General features: G+C 45.8%; 1 protein-coding gene across 1 annotated transcript in view; it reads left to right on the top strand.

The window, feature by feature from the left end:
- The first annotated feature begins 10381 nt into the window (after window positions 1-10381).
- The window catches only part of NHERF2 (NHERF family PDZ scaffold protein 2), a 33199-nt gene continuing 25804 nt past the window's right edge, over window positions 10382-17776 (top strand). The window contains exon 1 of the mRNA XM_007499376.3: window positions 10382-11843. Within this exon, the coding sequence (XP_007499438.2) occupies window positions 11634-11843 (210 nt within the window). The 5' untranslated portion in view covers window positions 10382-11633. The remainder of the gene's footprint in view (window positions 11844-17776) is intronic.

Here is a 17776-nt window from a genome sequence, read left to right as displayed (position 1 = left end):
AATAAATCAAGCCCTGATTTGCAGCTATTGCCAATTCTGGTATAAATGCAAACAGAAAACCCAACAATTTTCTCTGAGCTAGTTGGAACTGGCTCCAGCACCACATAATGTTTTCTTAACTCAGGTACTGGTCCATTATAAAGGAGACTTTAACCTTTACTTTCTGTCTTAGTAACATTAAAGGGATTTTCTTAATCTTTCCCTCTGTCTCCTTAGGAGGCTAGAGAGCAGGATTTCTAAGTAGATCAGAACTGACAGGTTCAATGAGTCAGAGCTGAAGATTCCGTTCCCAGAGAGACCAGGACTATGGAGAGGAAGTAGTGGGCCCTCTGACAGGAAGTTAGGGGGAATAGTTGGTTAGTGAGGAGAGAAGAAAGCAGCCTCACACAGTTGAAGAGTCTTTTGCCTCTGGGATCTTGAGAGAGCAGGAGGTCTGTCTCTGAGGCAAGGGGCTACTGGCAGTTGGCTGCTGACAGTTGGGCTGCTGTAGAAAACTGAATGAAGGAGTGAATGAGTGGTGGCTGTCTATTATTTTAGGGAGTTAGGTAGTTAGTGAATCCTTTATAGATAGAGTAGAGTAGGCCCGGTGTGCCAGGCAGAAGAACCTGTCTTGAGAAGACAGAGATAGTTTTAGGAAATTTTAGGTCGGTGGTTCTCAACCTTTCTAATGCCGTGACCCTGCAATACAATTTCTCATGTTGCGGTGACCCCAAACCAAAAAATTATTTTGGTGGCCACTTCAAAACTGTAATTTTGCTACAGTTATGATTTGGAATGTAAATACCTGATATGCATTATGTGTTCTCATTGCTACAAATCAAACATAATTTAAACATAATGATTAATCACAAAAACAATGTTTAATTATATGATGAGAAATATTAATCCAGCAGGAGGCAGCCTGAGTGCTGGGGCGGGAGGTAAGTCCTGCTGGGGAGGGGGTCTGCAGACACTGCCTTCTTTCTGTCTCCCTCCAGCTTGAGCTGAGGCTTCACTTTGCTGGAGTTACTCGGCTCTGTTATCCGCTCCAGGAGTTATCCGCTCCCGGACTCGGTCTTAACCCCTCTGGAGCCAGGGCCTGGGTGCTCTCTCTGGGTCTCTGTTTGAGTCCGGTCTCCAGGCAACAGGGTAAATCCATTGTCCCTCATGGGGGAGGGCTGCTGATAGATAATTAATATTAGTACAATGTGCGGGCAGCAGGGTCCCCGTTCTTTCTGAGATCTTGCTGTAAAGTAGTGTGATTTCTCAGTGGCTAAAGGCATCAGAAATATGTATTTTCTGATGGCTTTAGGCGATCCCTGTGTTTTGTTCGTTTGACCCCTGCCAGGGTCGCAACCCACAGGTTGAGAACCACTGTTTTAGGTAGTTATTAGGAATTTTATGTATATTTATAAGATTAATAATCTCTCTTTCCTCATTTCTATCTTTCTATCTGTACGTCTTTCTTAAATTAAACAAAGATTCTGTTAAACTGCTCTCCTCATTTTGTTGAACTCCTTAATTTAACCCTTACAACAGTAACAACTCTAAGACAGAAGCACAAGGGCTACTAATGGTACTAAGTGACTTGCCCAGAGTCATACAGCTAGGAAATGTCTCAGGCCAGATATTTAACTCCAGGTCTGGTGCTCTCCATCTACTATGCCACCTAACTGCCTCTATAAGACTTTCAAAGGAACTTATGATTTATTATTAGATTAGAAGTAACCTAATATTATTAGATATTAGATATTAGTGGTTGCCTAGAATAACCTTATTTTGCAAATGGGGGAACTGAATCTGAGAGAAATTACTTACCAAAGATTATTCAAGCAACAGCTTACTAGGGAATTAGGGAGAAAAGTCACATCAAGCAAAAGGAAGTTCAAACCTTAGAAAGTCCAGCTGCATAGACTTAGCTGGATTTGTTCTTACATTAACTCTCTCTGATCATCTACAATCAGACCTCCTTAACTTCTCTTGAGTTTCACTTGGAGCCTGTCCAAGGCTAGTAAGGAAAGGACCTGATAGGGGTTCAGGGGGAAGGAGATAGGGATATCTGCAGACTTGGGGTAAGAGACTGAAGAGTAAATGAGGAAGGGAATGGGAAGTTCAGATTTAAATAGTACAAAAGTACTTTCTAGTCTCTCAAATAGCAGGGTCTCCAAAAGAACAAGAGGAAAATGAACTATTTGATTACAGAATTTTAAAAAATTAATCAATGTTAATAAGTTTTCAGTTTAGAGTTTCTTTTCTACTGAAATTATTTTATCTAGAATAAATTTTTACTTTAAAAAAATTGCCCCAATTATTTATGGGGATTACTTATGTCTTAGGTCTGAGTCTCTCTCTCCAGTGATGGGCAGATTAGGAGGCTAGGGGGTTAATGTCTCTTTTCCTTTCAAAGGGCTCCGTAGCTTGGGCAAAGCGCGATCTGTCCCCAAGGGCTGCAGCTGGCCAACGAAGATGCTGCTCCCACCCCTCCCCCTCCAGGGTCCAGAGAACTTCCCTAGCCCCCACCCAGTCTGTCCCGGACTCCCTTCCCTCCCGGTCACAGGCACAATAGCCCTGACTGAGCCAGGAAGAAACTCCCAGATGAATTTCCTCCTTGGTCCCTGAGGCTGGGGGGAAAGGCGGGTAGTAAGGGTGGGAGGGAGGCTTGAGTCTGAGGCCCTGAGATCCACGGAGAGGAGGTGGGCCAGTGGTGGAGGGAGGAGGGTCTGGACTTTGCACACTCTGGATAGGGGCCTCCAGGGGGCGCCTCGAGGTCACTTTTTGTAGTGGAGGAAGGGCGGAGTTGCTAGTTTTTTCCCTCAGGCTTTCTTAGACCCGCCCCCCCCTCCATCTCCCAGCCGCCGCCGCCGCCCCCGCCTCCTCCCCTCTATTGTTCCCGTGAGAGGACCAGGTCCCTTTTTCTTCTCCCTCCTCAGCTGCTGTCCAGCACCTTCTGGCCCCTGGTCTCTGTCTCATCTTTCCTCTCTGGCTCATTCTCTATTTCTCTTTTCCGTCGGTCTCTCCACTCTGGTCTGTTTCATTCCCTCTTTGTCTTGGTGTCTGGTGATCTTTCTTCTTTCTGTCTCTCTCCAGTAAATGAACCTCTCTTTCTTCTCTGGTCTGTTTCATTCTCTTCCCCTCTCTGATGATCTCTTTCTCCTTGGTGAGTTATCTTTCTGTCTCTGATTTTGTCTTTCTCCCTTTTCCATCTCTGCTCTGGTCTGTTTCATTCTCTCTGATTATCTCCTCCTATCTCCTCTGAGTCAGTTTTTTCTCTGACTTTGCCTCTTTCTTGTCTCTCTTTCCAGTCTGATCTATTTTATTCTCTCCTCCCTGTTTCTGTCTCTTTTTCTTTCCTCTGTCTCTCCTCTAGGAGTCAATCACTTTCTGTCTCTGACTTTGTCTCTTTTTCTGTCTCTTTTTTTATACAGCTTCCTAGTCTCTGTTTCTCTCTGTCTTGCTTTTCTTCTTACATCTCTCCATTTCAATGCACTTGCTGGCTCCCTGGAGTGGAGGCTTTCTGCACCTTGGCTAATTAGTGCTCATCAGTGCCAGTCCATGCAGGAAGCCCAGTGGGACTTTCTCCATTAGTGTCGGGGAATTCCCGAAAACATTCCCTTCTCCCAAGGCTCTCCCACAACAGTCAGAATTTGCTTCCCTTCTGCCCATTACAGCATCTGGACAGTGCCCAGAGACTCAGGCCTTCCTCCTCCCACCCCTCCACACACATAGAGAACTTTCTATCCAGTTATTAAGTGCCTGTTATTAAGGACAAAATCTAGGGGAGTGGATGCCCATGTAGTGAGAGAGATTGTGGAGATAAATTCCCAACCCTACATGAAAGGTATACCAAAATCATCCTGAAATGGGATGACTTAGCTGGTCCCCCTGGGAAAGATCCTTATGGTGATGGGACAATGGGGCTAGGCCTCTAGCCCACTCCCTAGACACCATTTATGCTTCAGGTAGCCTGGCTGTGTCCTGAGGGCTATCAGGTATACTTCCATTTCATAAAAAAAGGGAGAAAATAATCTAGGATCCTAGTGGAGGAGGAAAGCAAGGGTCACCTTAACCATCTTCCTGCCTCTGGGCTAACCTTCAGCTGAAATGAGGGCATATATACAAAGTGCTCTAGTCTCTAGCTTCCTCATCCTAAGGTTATTTCTTGGCATTTAATTCAATACCACATGCACATAAAATTTTACATGCATAATTAATCAACATGCAAAAACACAGATTCACATATCTAGTTACACCCATTGTCATGCAAAAAGAATCACATAAAGTTAGTTATACATAGACTCCCACAACTAACCAAAGACATTAATGATGCAGTTAGTGAAGTCACAAAAAATAATTAGGGACACCAAAAGTCATTCACAGATGTTGAAATTATAGTTGTATAATTCATGATATGTAGAAATATATAATATATACACATAAACTATAGTTATACAGACACATAGAGTTATGAACACTGTCTTGAGTATACACAATCACAGGTCTGAGATCTTACACACAGATAGTCACACAAACACATTTATAGACCTAATACCATTATACAGTACAACTGTACAGATTTACAAACATACATACAACCACACACAATTACAGAGATCTAAACAATTATACATAGTCTCATACTCAAGCTGAGCTGGTTTGTACCCTTTCCCCCTTACCATACTATTAAAATATTCACCATCAGTCCAAAAGTCTTCAGATTTCCTCCCCAAAACTGGGGACCAGTAAAGGGAAGGTAGTACATAGTATAAGGGATTCCTGATTTGGGCTGGAGGGACCAGTTACCCTTCTACAGACTGTAGGAGAGATCTTGGTTCCCCATTAATCTCAGCTGAGGGACAAAGAGCTCTTGTTTGGAAACAGGGATGGTAACCAGAACCCCCTCAGGGAATGTCCTGGCCCAGTGGCCTTTGCTGAGCCCTGACAATCCCCATTCAGGGGAAAGAGGGGAGTTGTGACTTGTCTCATGTGTCCCTTCTGTGTGTCATAGAATCATAGTATTTAGCTGAAAAGGACTTGGGGTTTATTCAATCCAACCTTTCATTTTAGAAATGTGGAAAGTGAGGGTGAGAGGTGAAATTACTTTCCTAAGATCATACCACCACCACCACCACCAATAATAATAATAATAGCTAGCACTTAAAAGGTTTGCAGAGTCCTGTACTTTAGGTAGGTTACTTAATTTGATCCTTACAACAAACCTGGGAGGTAGATGCTCTTGTTATCCCCATTTCAGAGTTAAGGAAACTGAGGATCAGCCATCTAAACTGGTAAACATCTGGGAGAAGCTACAAACTTGAGTCTTCCTGACTCTAATTTCAGCATTTTATACCCTGTGCTACTTAAGATATTTCTTGTCCTCCCCCTTTCTAGTACCTCCATCTGGGACCCAGTCTTTGATTTCATCCTTGGACATGTGTAACCTTAGGCAAATTCCGAATTACTTCTTTGAACCTGTAAAATGAGGCTAACTACTATTGCCTTCCTCCCAGACCATGATGAGACAATGAGTATGAAAGCTCTAACAAATTAGAATTGTTAAAGGAAGAAACCTGAGGCAGTTATGAAAAAGGTGAAAAATAGGATTGTAGCAGAGTCTTGAGGGAAGGTGATTAGTGATTAACAAGTAAGTCTCCAGAGAGAGGGAAGGGAAGGAGGGGGGAGAGAGAGAGAGAAAGAGAGAGAGAGAGAGAGAGAGAGAGAGAGAGACAGAGACAGAGACAGAGACAGAGACAGAGACAGAGACAGAGACAGAGACAGAGACAGAGAGAGTTGCACAATGGGTGGGGATTGAAGGTGTGGTAAAGATGACAAAGACAGAAATTGGCAACTAGAAATTAGGATTAGGATGGAGTTTGGGAGGGTGAAGAAAGATGCAAGAGGCTGGGTGCTATGGTGGGGACAGCCCTTAATTTGGAGTGGAGGACCAGGGTCAAAAATCTATTTTTGCCACTTTGTGACCTTGGACAAATTCCTTCCCTTATCTGAGTCTCCTCTGCTTCCTTATCTCTAAAATCAGGAGTTTGGATTAAAGTCTTTTCCAGTGGTAAAATCCTATTCGAAATTGGGGGTCAGTATAGGGCAGGACTCAGTAGAGTTAGGAAGGTCAGTCTCTTTCTCTAAGAGGAACTAGGCAAGTAGAGGAAGTGAATAAGAAATTGAAGAGCTACCTGTGCCCTGGGGCTCTGGGAGGGCTGACAGGGAGAAACAGGGTTGGGTTTAGAGAAGAAATAAGACTACTTGAGAGCCTCGGAGAGAAGGTGGGCCCCTGAGCTTGGCAGGCTTGGCTCAGTAAATATATGGTGAATAGGATAGAAGGATTGAGTTTGCTCTAGTTCAGCCCCAGGGGGATGGTGTGAGTGACTCAGCTCAGCTCAGGAGAAGTGTTGGAGAGATGGAGAACTAGGAGCAAAGATTTTTGGCCTAGGAAAGTCTGGAGATTTAAAGGAGGTTGTTACAGGGAAATGGAGGGAATGCCAAGAAGCAGTGGAATTGAAGGCAAAGTGTCTCTCCAAGAAGACTCCACTTTCAACCTTATACCTAGCTTAGATCTTGAAGAAATAGACTCCCACTCCCAGAGAATGACTCTGGAGGGAGCTAGTATCAGGCCCTTGTAAAATGGAAGAGGGAGAAGAGCAGTCACAAAGCTAATCTTCATCCCACCCTAATGGCCCTAAAGGATTCATTGCAGTGTTTGGGGCCCCAGACTCGGCTGTTTTCTCCCCCCCCCCAAAGTACCCACAGGATACCTATTGACTTGGCATATACTGGAGGAGCCAGGGCAAGGTGGAGAAATACATGCCAAGGTTGATAGAAATAGCCCATAGGGACCCAAATCCTATTGATAATGTTATGAGGGAAACAGTATGAAAAGACCCAGAAAAATTGTGTTCAAATCGTGCCTGGATTCTTTACCATCTGTGTGAGCTTGGGTAAATCCCTTCAGTCATCTGAACCTCTAAAGAGAAATAGAATAGGGTAGATATTACCTAAGATCTCTCTCTGCTTTAATCTTATGATCCTGGAGCTGCATCAGGGTCTGACCAAAAACACACTCACGGGACTAGGCCAAAGAGAAACCGATGACAACATCCCACCAGCATTAGCCTAAGTGGTTTTTATGCCAAGGGAAGTGTGGGAAAGGAAGTACCATGTGGAAACCCACTTAGCCAGAGAGTTACCCAAAGAGGGAGTGGGAAATTGTTGCTGGGATGCCTAAAGAGTGAAGACAAATCAGTCAAATATAGGTGCTGGGGGTGGGATTGCCCTGTTGAGGAGGGAGCAACTGTGAAAATCTTTTGCCTTTATGGGAAATTGGCTGGATCTGTTTTGTGGATCACCCCCAAGACTGGCAGGTATGTTTGTATCTCTTCATATCTGAGTTTGTGCATCTTTGTGAACTAGAGGAGGAAGAGGGCCCCCAGGAAGATAAACCAGAGAGTTCATTTCCTGGGAAAGCCCATAGAAAAAGGAGATAACTTTGGGGCTGTAGGATAGAGGCCTAGAGGAGAAAAGGAGGAAAGTAAAAGCTTCTAGAGAAAGGAGAGACAATGGGGAAGAGAATCTGAGAATATGAAGGATTTGATGCAGGTGGGAAAGACAGAGCCCATAACTAAGGTGGTGGTGATTGCAGTGGAAACTGGAGCTTTGACCTAGGATACCATTGAATTTAGACAGTTAGAAACAACAAAGCTCAGAATTTGATTAATAAGAATAGTTAGCCAAGGTAAGAGACTGCCAGATAATAGGCTTGGGTGAGCTTGTGCTTTAACTAGGTGCAAAAATTTCTTTAAGGAAACTTTAAGGATCTGTGACTTTCTTAGTGTAGACACTTCCTCCCAATGACCCAGAATTCAAATCAAATCTACAATCATTTATTAAGCATCTGCTTTGTGCCAGGCACTGTGCTCAGTACTGGAGATACCAGGAAAGGCAAAAACAGTCCCTTTTCTCAAGGAATTTACAATTGAATGGAGGGAAGACACTATGAAAATAAGTGTGTCCACAGCAAGATATATAAGGCAAATTGTAAATAAAGAATTCCTCTATAATTTAGTAGTGGAATTTGAAAATTTTGGCTAACCTGAAGATGAAATGAGAAAACAGGTTTGTCTCCCTTTCTCCCTTCTTTAGTGAGCTGGGGGATTAGAGGTGTGGGAGTAATTGTAGCCTTGGTTGGTTATCTTAGTTTTACTGTTTTTCCCCCTCTTTCTTTTCTTTTTCTTTTTCTTTTTCTTTTTTTTTAACCCTTACCTTCGGTCTTGGAGTCAATACTGTGTATTGGCTCCAAGGCAGAAAAGTGGTAAAGGCTAGGCAGTGGGGGTCAAGTGACTTGCCCAGGGTCACACAGCTGGGAAGTGTCTGAGGCCATATTTGAACCTAGGACCTCCCATCTCTAGGCCTGGCTCTTAATCTACTGAACTACCCAGCTGCTCCTCCCCCTTTCTTTTCTGTTCTTTCTTACAAAGGTATGGCTCACTGGGTAGGAGAATGGACCAATATATTCTGAAATGAAGATGGTTCAAAACAAATAAAAGTTAGCAATACAATTTTTCTTTTTTTTCAAACTTTAGATTACATACCGGAATGACAGATCGACTCTTACAGACTATCACTCTATACATATTAGTAGATATGTTGTGGGTTCTACCCCCAAATAATAATAAATAATATACTTTTTAGACATTTTGTGATCCATGTCCTCTGCCTTCCCCAAGAAGTCAGGTTCTATGATATAGGTTATACATGTGTAATCATATAGTACATATTTCCATGTTCATTATGTTACATTGCTTACTCTAGAGAAAAATGCATGAAGGAAATAAAGTGACGAATAGTATGTTTCAGGTCATTCATTCAGAAATACTCAGGCCTTTCTGTGGCGGTGGATAACCTTTTTCTGTTTTGAGTCCTTTCAAGTTACTCTTGTAATATAAATTTTTGTCCTTGCCTTGTAACATAATTTTTTTAAAAAACTGTGCCCAAAATAAAGCATCTCCCTAGAACTAGCATGGTGACAAGTATCCCAAAACCCAGAGAGACTTGACTTTGGACAAGAGAAATGAGTCTATCAAAAGTCTCTACCTTTATTTTAAGTGTTCTTTTGCTTTTTCTCTTGTCAGCATAGCAGGACCCCTGCAATCTTCAAAGCCTAATTATTAAGTCTAAATGAACAAGATTTGACCTGTAAAGTGTACTTAGCCTGTAAGGCTGGCCCATTCCAAAGGACTAAGGAGTGAAAAATAAACAGAGAGCTGTGGAGGGGTAGAAGGGAGTGATGGGTTTTTGGCTGAAGGAGGAGCATGGTTGGTGGAAGTGGAATAGGAGGAAGAGAAGGAGAAAGGAGGAGGAGGAGGAGGGAGGCTGATATCTTATGTCCAGAGCCTGAATCTTTACACCTTCAGTGCATAAAAGAATTTATTCTCATTACTGATCTTAAGAATCCCTTCCCCCCAATCCAGGGCAGAGCTCACAGGGATCCAGAAAGGTCTTCCAATCTTTTCTTGAGGCCAAGAAAATGCCTAAGCTCTCTAGGCTGGCATGGGGAAGTAGTCTGTTCACTGCTGGAAGATGTACAGAATTGGGGAAAATCTCCTGAAGGTTGAGCAGATTTTTATGTCTGACAACAAAACTACCTGCAAGAAATCTGTTTCTTCTTTGTGAAAGTTGTTCTTCACTCAGGAAAGAGATTTTCTTGGTTCTACGTGAGGTTGGTGATTAAAAGGCTGTCAGGCCCTGGGCTGTCCCTCCCTCTCCACTCTGCTCCCATATTCAGTACTGAACTGGGAGATTCCAGGGGACTTGTCAGGTGACCCTGGGAAGGGGGGTCCTGGGAGATGAGGAGAGTCAGAAAAATCAGGTCAGGCAGAATTGGGAGAGGGTTGAAGTCCTGAATTTCTTAGCTGGGAAGGGTAGATGAAGCCTGAGATAGATTAGCCCTGCATGAAGAAAGAAATGTAGCCCTCAAAATGTTCCAGGTAGTGTATTTAAGAGTGATTGGGGTGTGGGGAGATGGAGCTAGATAGCGCTGTAGATAGAACTCCAGCCCTGGAGTCAGGAGGTTCTGGGTTAAAATATGACCTCAAGCACTTCCTAGTTGTATGACCCTGGGCAAGTCACTTAACCCCAATTGCCTACCATTTTGCCACTCTTCTGTCTTACTAAGACAGATGGCAAGTTTTTTTAAAATTATGATTATGGGACTGGGGGTATATAAATACAAGAGTGTCAGGGTATGTGGGGATACTGAAAAGAAATGGGGAAATGGGCATGTTGAGACAGTGTTGGTGGGGTCAAGAAGTATCTATCCGCCTTGGGACCTTCCTTAAGGATGGTAGGGATTTCAGGAGTCGGTAAAAGAAAAGAAAAGACAAGAATTATTGGGTCTGGGAAGGAGAATTTAATATCAAGCAAATGAATCAGGGGATATCCATGGAGTTGGGAGGAGGGAGGAGGCCTCAAGGTGGAAGCAACGGACCTGAAAGGGAATCCCAAGTTTTAAGTAACATTACAGCCTGCCTGTGATTAGCAATCCTCCGAGAGCAAAGCTGGCCCTTAGGTGGGCGAGGGCTTTCTGATAGAGAACAGATTGGGTGTTGATAGGGCGAAGGGGCAGTGTTAGGTAGTGTTGGAAGCCTAGAAGCCAGGGTACCCTTCTCCACCCCCAACTGCCACCGTGTAACTCAGGGACTGGCCTGCTCCGAGGCTGGAGGACGGGCGATACGACCCTTCCAGCCTTTTGCACAGGGTACAGGAGTCTCCAGGCAGGTCCTCTAGGCAGTGCCCCCTCCCCCATCCTGCGGCTCCGCCCCCGGACCTCCCACCCGGCGGGGGGCTACTGGGCGGGCGACCCGAGTCCCGGTGGGCAGAAGGAAAGGGAGGGGGTGGAGGAGGCGGGGCGGGGGCGGTGCTGAGTGGGAGCCGGAGCCTAAGCCGGAGCCCGAACCCCAGCCGGAGCCGGAGCAGGAGCGGAGCTTAACCGCCACCGCCTCTTGGTCCCAGCAGTCGCCTCCTTCCCTGTCCGGACCGGTCTCGGGGTGGCAGCAGTCGCAGCCTCCGGTCCAGTCCAGCTTGGGCCAGCCCGAACCTAGAGCCCGGCCCAGTATGGCAGCAGAGGCCCTTATCCCCGGTCCCAGTCGTTTCCCGGCTCGGTTCAGCGCCCAGCTCCGCCTCTGAAGGACTCCAGACGGCGGTCCCTGGGAGCCCGGCGTCCCTGCTCCCAGCCCGCTTCCCCTACACTAGTTGAACTGCGGCCCGGACTTCCCGGATCCCCCAAGTTCTGCACCCCTCTGCCTCTCTGCCTTTCTCCGCCGTGCACCCCGATCTCCAGCAGCCGAATCCCGTTCGCACTGCACCCTCGAGTTCCACCACCCGGATACTTCAGCCTTGCGCCAGCCATCCCCTCAGCCCTCTCTCCTCCCCCTCTTCCTGCACTAATCTACCCCACTTCATCTCCCCTCGTCCCGCATCCTCGGCCCCTCCAGGGCCCAGATCCCCGCTGGCCTCCGATCCTTTCCCGAGCTCTCTAGTTCTAAGACCTGGGACTCCCGAGTCCTCCTCCACTCCCGGACTCGGGGTTCCTCGTAGTCGCCCCCACCACCTCCACTCCCCCCTGAGCTCGCGCCCCCAGCGGCGGCGCCATGGCCAAGGACCAACTGCGGCCCCGGCTGTGCCGGATGATCAAGGGCGAGCAGGGCTACGGTTTCCACCTGCACGGAGAGAAGGGCAAGAGCGGCCAGTTCATTCGCAAGGTGGAGCCGGGCTCCCCCGCGGAGGCGGCGGCTCTGCGCGCCGGGGACCGACTGGTGGAGGTGAATGGGGTCAACGTGGAGAAGGAGACGCACCTCCAGGTGGGCCCGAGATTGTGTGCGTGTGCGTGGGCGTCTGCTAGACACAGAGGGTCCGCGGGTGGTCGGGGAGAAGCTGCCGTCATGTGTCTGTGTCATCGAACCTCTCTGGCACGAGCCTGTGTGTGGTGACCCCGTGGCTGCCTCCAGGTGTATTATGTGGGATAATGACGTGGGACGTGACTCTGGCTGTGATTATATTGGGATATTCTGCGATAGCGTTTGTGTGTGACTGCTACAGTATCTATGTGGATTTCTCTGGGATATTGTGTGACTGTGTGGAGATTTAGGGGAGCATACCCCAGTGGATGTAGCTACTTAACTCTGTGTGACCAGGGATCCCCGTGTTTGAAGAGGGATGCCCAGCTGTATCCATATATTTTTTTATGTATTTAAACCCTTTACTTCCGTCTTAGAATCAGTACTGTGTATTGGCTTGAAGGCAGAAGAGTGGTAAGGACTAGGCAATGGGGGTCAAGTGACTTGCCCAGGGTCACACAGCTAGGAAGTGTCTGAGGCCAGATTTGAACCTAGGATTTCCCATCTCTAGGCCTGGCTCTCAATCCACTGAGCTACCCAGCTGCCCCTTGTAGCCATATTTGATAGTGTTATTGTATGTATCTAGTTGACACTGTATAGCTGTATATGCTTGTGACACTGTGTGGCTAATTGTAGCTGTGACTCAAGCTATATATAACCCTGCATGATATCAGGTCTGTGTGACATTGTATATGGTTAGCTGTGTAGACACTGTACTGTGGCGTGGCACCGTGTGTGTTGCACAGCATAGATATACTGTGTAACCCTATATAGCTATAGACACTGCAGATCTGTGAGACCCTGTAATAGCATGTTCCAGTCTATACCACACTGTGGGACACCGTAGATCTATGTGGGATAGTGTGGGGTGACACTGACTGTGTATAACTGTGTGAGACTGTGTGGGTGTGCCCTCTGGGTCTGTGTATTGAGCTGTTTGGCTGTCACAGACTGGGATGAACACTGAGAAAGATACAGTTGTCCCTAGATTATTGGACAGCTCGCAGCTCTCACTTGTCCCCTTTGGGGAAAGTGTGAGGGCTCAGGAAATGCCTGTCCCCGTGATGGCTGTCCTAGTGACTATTACGGCCTCCCCAGGTGTGTGTATGGGGGGTCCTCGTCCTCTAACTTGGCTCTGTCTGGAGGGGATGGCTTTGGGCTTTCCTGGTACTGTGACTCATTGGTAAGGGAGGGGTACAGTTCTCTGTTGATTGTGCTTCCCATGGGTATGCATGCACGTTTGTATCTCTGTGTGTATTTTGACAGAGAGAACATATGTGTATATGAACGCCAGACGTGGGCTCAGGAGACCTGGACGTGAGCCCTTGCTCTGTTATTTACTAACTGTGTGACCTTGGGTAAACATTGAATCTCTGTTTATCTGTAAAATGGGGATGATAATATGAAGACTGCTGGCTTCACAGGAGTATCAGGAGGAAAGGTTTTTCATGCTAAAGAAGTGCAAGCTATCCTTTCTCTGTTTTCCTGTGTGTATCTCAATGTATGTGTGAGACAACATAGTACAGAATCTAATCTTTAGCTCCAGAGCTACCCCCAGATACACACCCTGGGCCTGCAGCCTGGTCCTTATGCTTTGGCTTACTATGTCTTGGTAAACTGTAGCAGTCTTAGGCAGGGCAGGGGTGGGGTGGGGTTCTGTGGGTGACCATCAGTCCTAAGGGAAGGAAGGTTGGGTAAGGGGCTTGCCTTCTAGAATCACAGAATGATGAAGCAAGTGGAGATAGATATTTAACTTGGAGAAGAAGACTGGGGGGGGGGCAGTCAGGATAGCCCTCTTCAAATACTTTAAAGAGCTGTCATATGGAAGATGGCTCAGTCTGGATCTAAAAGAATGAGGGCAAAAGCTGAAGAAATAGAATTTGTTGTTCCATTGTGTCCAACTCTTCATAACTCCATTGGAGGTTTTCTTGGCAAAGATACTGGAGTGGTTCACCATTCCTTTTCCAATTTATTTTACAGATGAGGAAACTGAGGCAAACTGGGTTAAATGATTTATTTAGGGTCACATAGCTGGTAAATAAATGTCTGAGGTTAGATTTGAATTCAGGTCTTCCTGACTCCAAGCCCAGTGCTCTGTGTACTATGCTACCTATCTAGAATTTACAGAAGCAAATTTAGGCTTGACCTAATGAAAAACTGCCTAACAATAAGAGTGATGGCAAAGTGGAATGGCCTGCCTCTCAATGGAGGCCTCTTAACAAAGACTAGATGGTTATTTGCCTAGTGTGGTGCAGTGGGCTTGTTTTTCTGGTATGGGGTCGGATTACATGGCCGATGGGGGCTCTTCCAACTCTGAAATTCTGTGATTCTGAGAATTAAGAACTGAAAAGGGATTTAGAGACCATCTAGTGTAGCAGTTCCCAACCATTTTCTGTATTGTGTACTCCCTTGGCAATCTGGTGAAGCCCATTCACTGACCTCTTCTCAGAATGATGTTTTCAGATGCTGAAAATAAATAGGATTACAAAGGAAACCGGCTAGTTAAATGCAGTTAACAAAATATTGAGGAAGAAAAACAAACAAGTTCAGAGACCTTCGGTTAAGAACTCCTGATGTATCCTAACCCCTTCATTTTACAGATGTGGACTTGGAGGCCTAGCCAGAGTGGTTACGTGATTTGCTTAGAGTCATTTAACTGTTTTGTGACTGGACCTCGGTTTCCCTGCTGTAAAATGAGCACACAGCTCATTCCCAGGTTGAATGCTAGGTGATGGATTTTTGTAATAATGATATTAACAATTATATAAGGCTAACTTTGTGGCAGGTGCTTTGCAATTATCTCATTTGATCCTCACGATAACCTTGGGGGGGTAGATGCTATTATTATCCCCATTTTACAGATGAGGAAACTGAGCCAGACAGAGGTAAAGGGACTTGCCTGAGGTGGGGGTGTCACACAGCTAGTCAATGTCTGAAGCAGTTTTATCCACTTTCTAGCTGACTAGTTGCCTGAGCAACAATCCAAAAGCATAGGAAGGCTGAGAATCTATGTCAGGCAGAAGGAATACCCATACTGACAAAATTGTAGATCTTTGAAGTATTAATTATTCTCCTCCTCCAAAGGCTCATTGTGGTATGGAGGGTTCCCTAGGGTTCTCTAGGGCTATGCTAACAGAAAGCAAGTTTTGGCAGGTTCTGCCAGGCTGGGAAGACTTCTGAGTACAGCCTGGCAATGGACTGCTTGTCTTTCCTCTAAAGATCAGCTTTAGCTTAGCTGAAGCTGGTGACCAGGTTGGCTGCAGGGTGAAATTTTCAACCATAGTAACTCCTAAAGGCAGTCTTTTAAGGCAAAGAGGAGTTGAAATCTTTGTTGGGGCAGGGGGCACTCACACTGATGAAATCTTGGATCCTCGAATTACTGAAGCTTTAAGATTGCTTATTTTTATGAAAATTAACCCTTCTGACGTTCCACTTTAAAGATGGGAAAAGTGAGGTCCAGCAGTCATACAACGAATAGCTGTCTGAAATGGATTTGGAGTCCCTGTCTCCTAGAACCAAATCCAGAACTCTTTACTAGATTTAAATTCCTTTAGGAAAGGCAGAGACAAGAATGGGTATAGCTAGGCAGAGAGCTGGAGTGCCATCTTCCCATTCCACTTTTTGGGAACTTGGGTATGTGTTAGCACAGTTCCTGGCACATAGTAGGCACTTACTGAATGTTTATTGATTGATGATTGATTGCCATGGAACCTATCTCAGCCTGAGGCTCTAAACGTCCAAATAGTAGTTGGCTTTGGACCACATAGATTCAAGAACAAGGATGCTTATATAATGTGTGTGTTTGTGTGGGACAGGCATCCATTCATAGTCACAAGGTTTGTTTTGGATCCTTAATGGAATCATAACTCTAGTGCTTTAGAGATTTAGAGGTCATCGTTTTACTGATGAGAAAAATGAGGTCTAGGAAGGTGGTGATTTGTCCAAGGTCATAGAGCTTATAAGGGTAGAGGTGAGATTTGAATTCAACTCCACTGCATGTGGAATCAGCATGCTTTCCAGTGTACCATGTGTACTCATTACACTGTACTCATCCCTCTATGAACATTCTCTTAGCAGCCAAAGAAGGGTCCTCTACATACCCTGCCCTCAGATTGAGGCTTCTGCTCAGTGCTGGCTTAATAGTTCATCCATCCCAAGTGTGTGGTAGGCATCTACTCAGCCACTGCTCCCTAGGATCCAATTTCTCCTGAGCATTTCTCTCTTCCTAGGAGGGTCTCCACCCCTGGCCAGTCTAGCTCTTATTGTCTATGAGCCCCCACTAATGTCAGGCAGTGGGGAGGGCCATTGCTTCTTTCCCCCCTGTTCCTCCCTTTTAATGTCTAATTTGGAAACAGTGAGTGAGTATTCAGGAGGTGCCAGTATGCACATGCATTGTGTCTTCACCTTCCTGAAACATACAGTTAAACTCATTCTGCTGCAGATATAAATAATCACTCTGTCACCTTCATAAACACTGTTGCACACTCTTGTTCTGTCATGTGTACCCAGACGCATTCACAAAAGTACTTAGTGATGAAAGGGCATCTGCTATGCTTAAACGACAATCCTCTCTGCAACAAGTGGTCGTCCAGTCTCTGCCTGAACAGCTTCAGTGTTGATGAGAAGCTTATTATCTCTAGGATAGCCCTTGCCACTTTGTTTTGTTTTTTTTTAAACCCTTATCTTCCGTCAATACTTTGTATTGGCTCCAAGGCAGAAGAGTGATAAGGGCTAGGCAATGGGGGTCAACTGACTTGCCCAGGGCCACACAGCTGGGAAGTGTCTGAGGCCAGATTTGAACCTAGGACCTCCTGTCTCTAGGTCTGACTCTCAATCCACTGAGCCACCCAGCTGCCCCCAGCCCACGCCACTTTGACATAGCCTTGAATTGTTTAAAGTTTTAGCTTATATCAACACCAGATGAGCCTCGAGGTCCTCCTGCCCCCTTGGATCAAGCACAACCTTATCCCACCTGACAGTCATGTGACTACTTGGAGATGGATAATGAATTAAATATCCCCAGTTCCTTTAGTCCATTGTTGTAAGACATGGACTCTGGGCCTTTCACCGTCCTGCTTTCTGGTTTGTCTGTGGTCTTCCTAAACTATCATGCGCAGGCATGGACACAACATTCCAGAGGAAGTCTGGCTAGGACAGAGAACAGTTGGCTTACAACATCTTTTATCTTATCTACTTTGCTTCACTTCAGAAGGGGATTGAGAGCCAGGTTTAGAGATGGGAGGTCCTGGGTTCAAATGTGACCTCAGGCAATTAATTCCTAGCTGCGTGACCCTGGACAAGTCACTTCACCTCCATTACCTTAGCCTTTATCTCTCTTCCTCCTTGGAACCAATACACAGTATTGATTTTAAGGCAGAAGATATGGGCTATTAAAAAAAAAAAGATGACACAAGCCTCTTTGGTTGCCATGTCCCATGGTGTTTGGCTCATACTGAACTTGCCCCCTAAAACCTCTAGATCTTTTCCCACATACATGCTTAGTCATACCCCTTCCCTTCTATGCTCAGGTAGTTTGATAAAAAGCCCAATTTTAGGCCCTTCTACTTGTCCATCACATTTCACTTGATCAGATGTAGCCTATTGTTCCATCCTGCCCTATTGGTAGGAACTTAACTGTTATCCAGAGGGCTGTCTAACCATGCTTCAAGGGTGACTCTGTTAAGGGGGACACCCGTGCCTTTGTCCAATCATTGGTCTAGCTGTTGGACAGACCCTTGAGGCACTTGCACTCGGGGCCTCCCACACAGACCCCAGGGCTCAGTCACAGGCTCTGGCTGGATGGCACCTACCCAGACATGCATACCCATCCCCACACCGTCTCACCTCTCTCTAACTGTACTCCACGATCACATGTTACCTCCACCCAGATACACAGG

The sequence above is a fragment of the Monodelphis domestica genome, chromosome 7 (genome assembly GCF_027887165.1).
Source record: "Monodelphis domestica isolate mMonDom1 chromosome 7, mMonDom1.pri, whole genome shotgun sequence".
Classification (NCBI taxonomy): domain Eukaryota; kingdom Metazoa; phylum Chordata; class Mammalia; order Didelphimorphia; family Didelphidae; genus Monodelphis; species Monodelphis domestica.
Note: the sequence above shows the minus strand (reverse complement) of the source record. Positions and strands in the feature narration are given on the sequence as shown.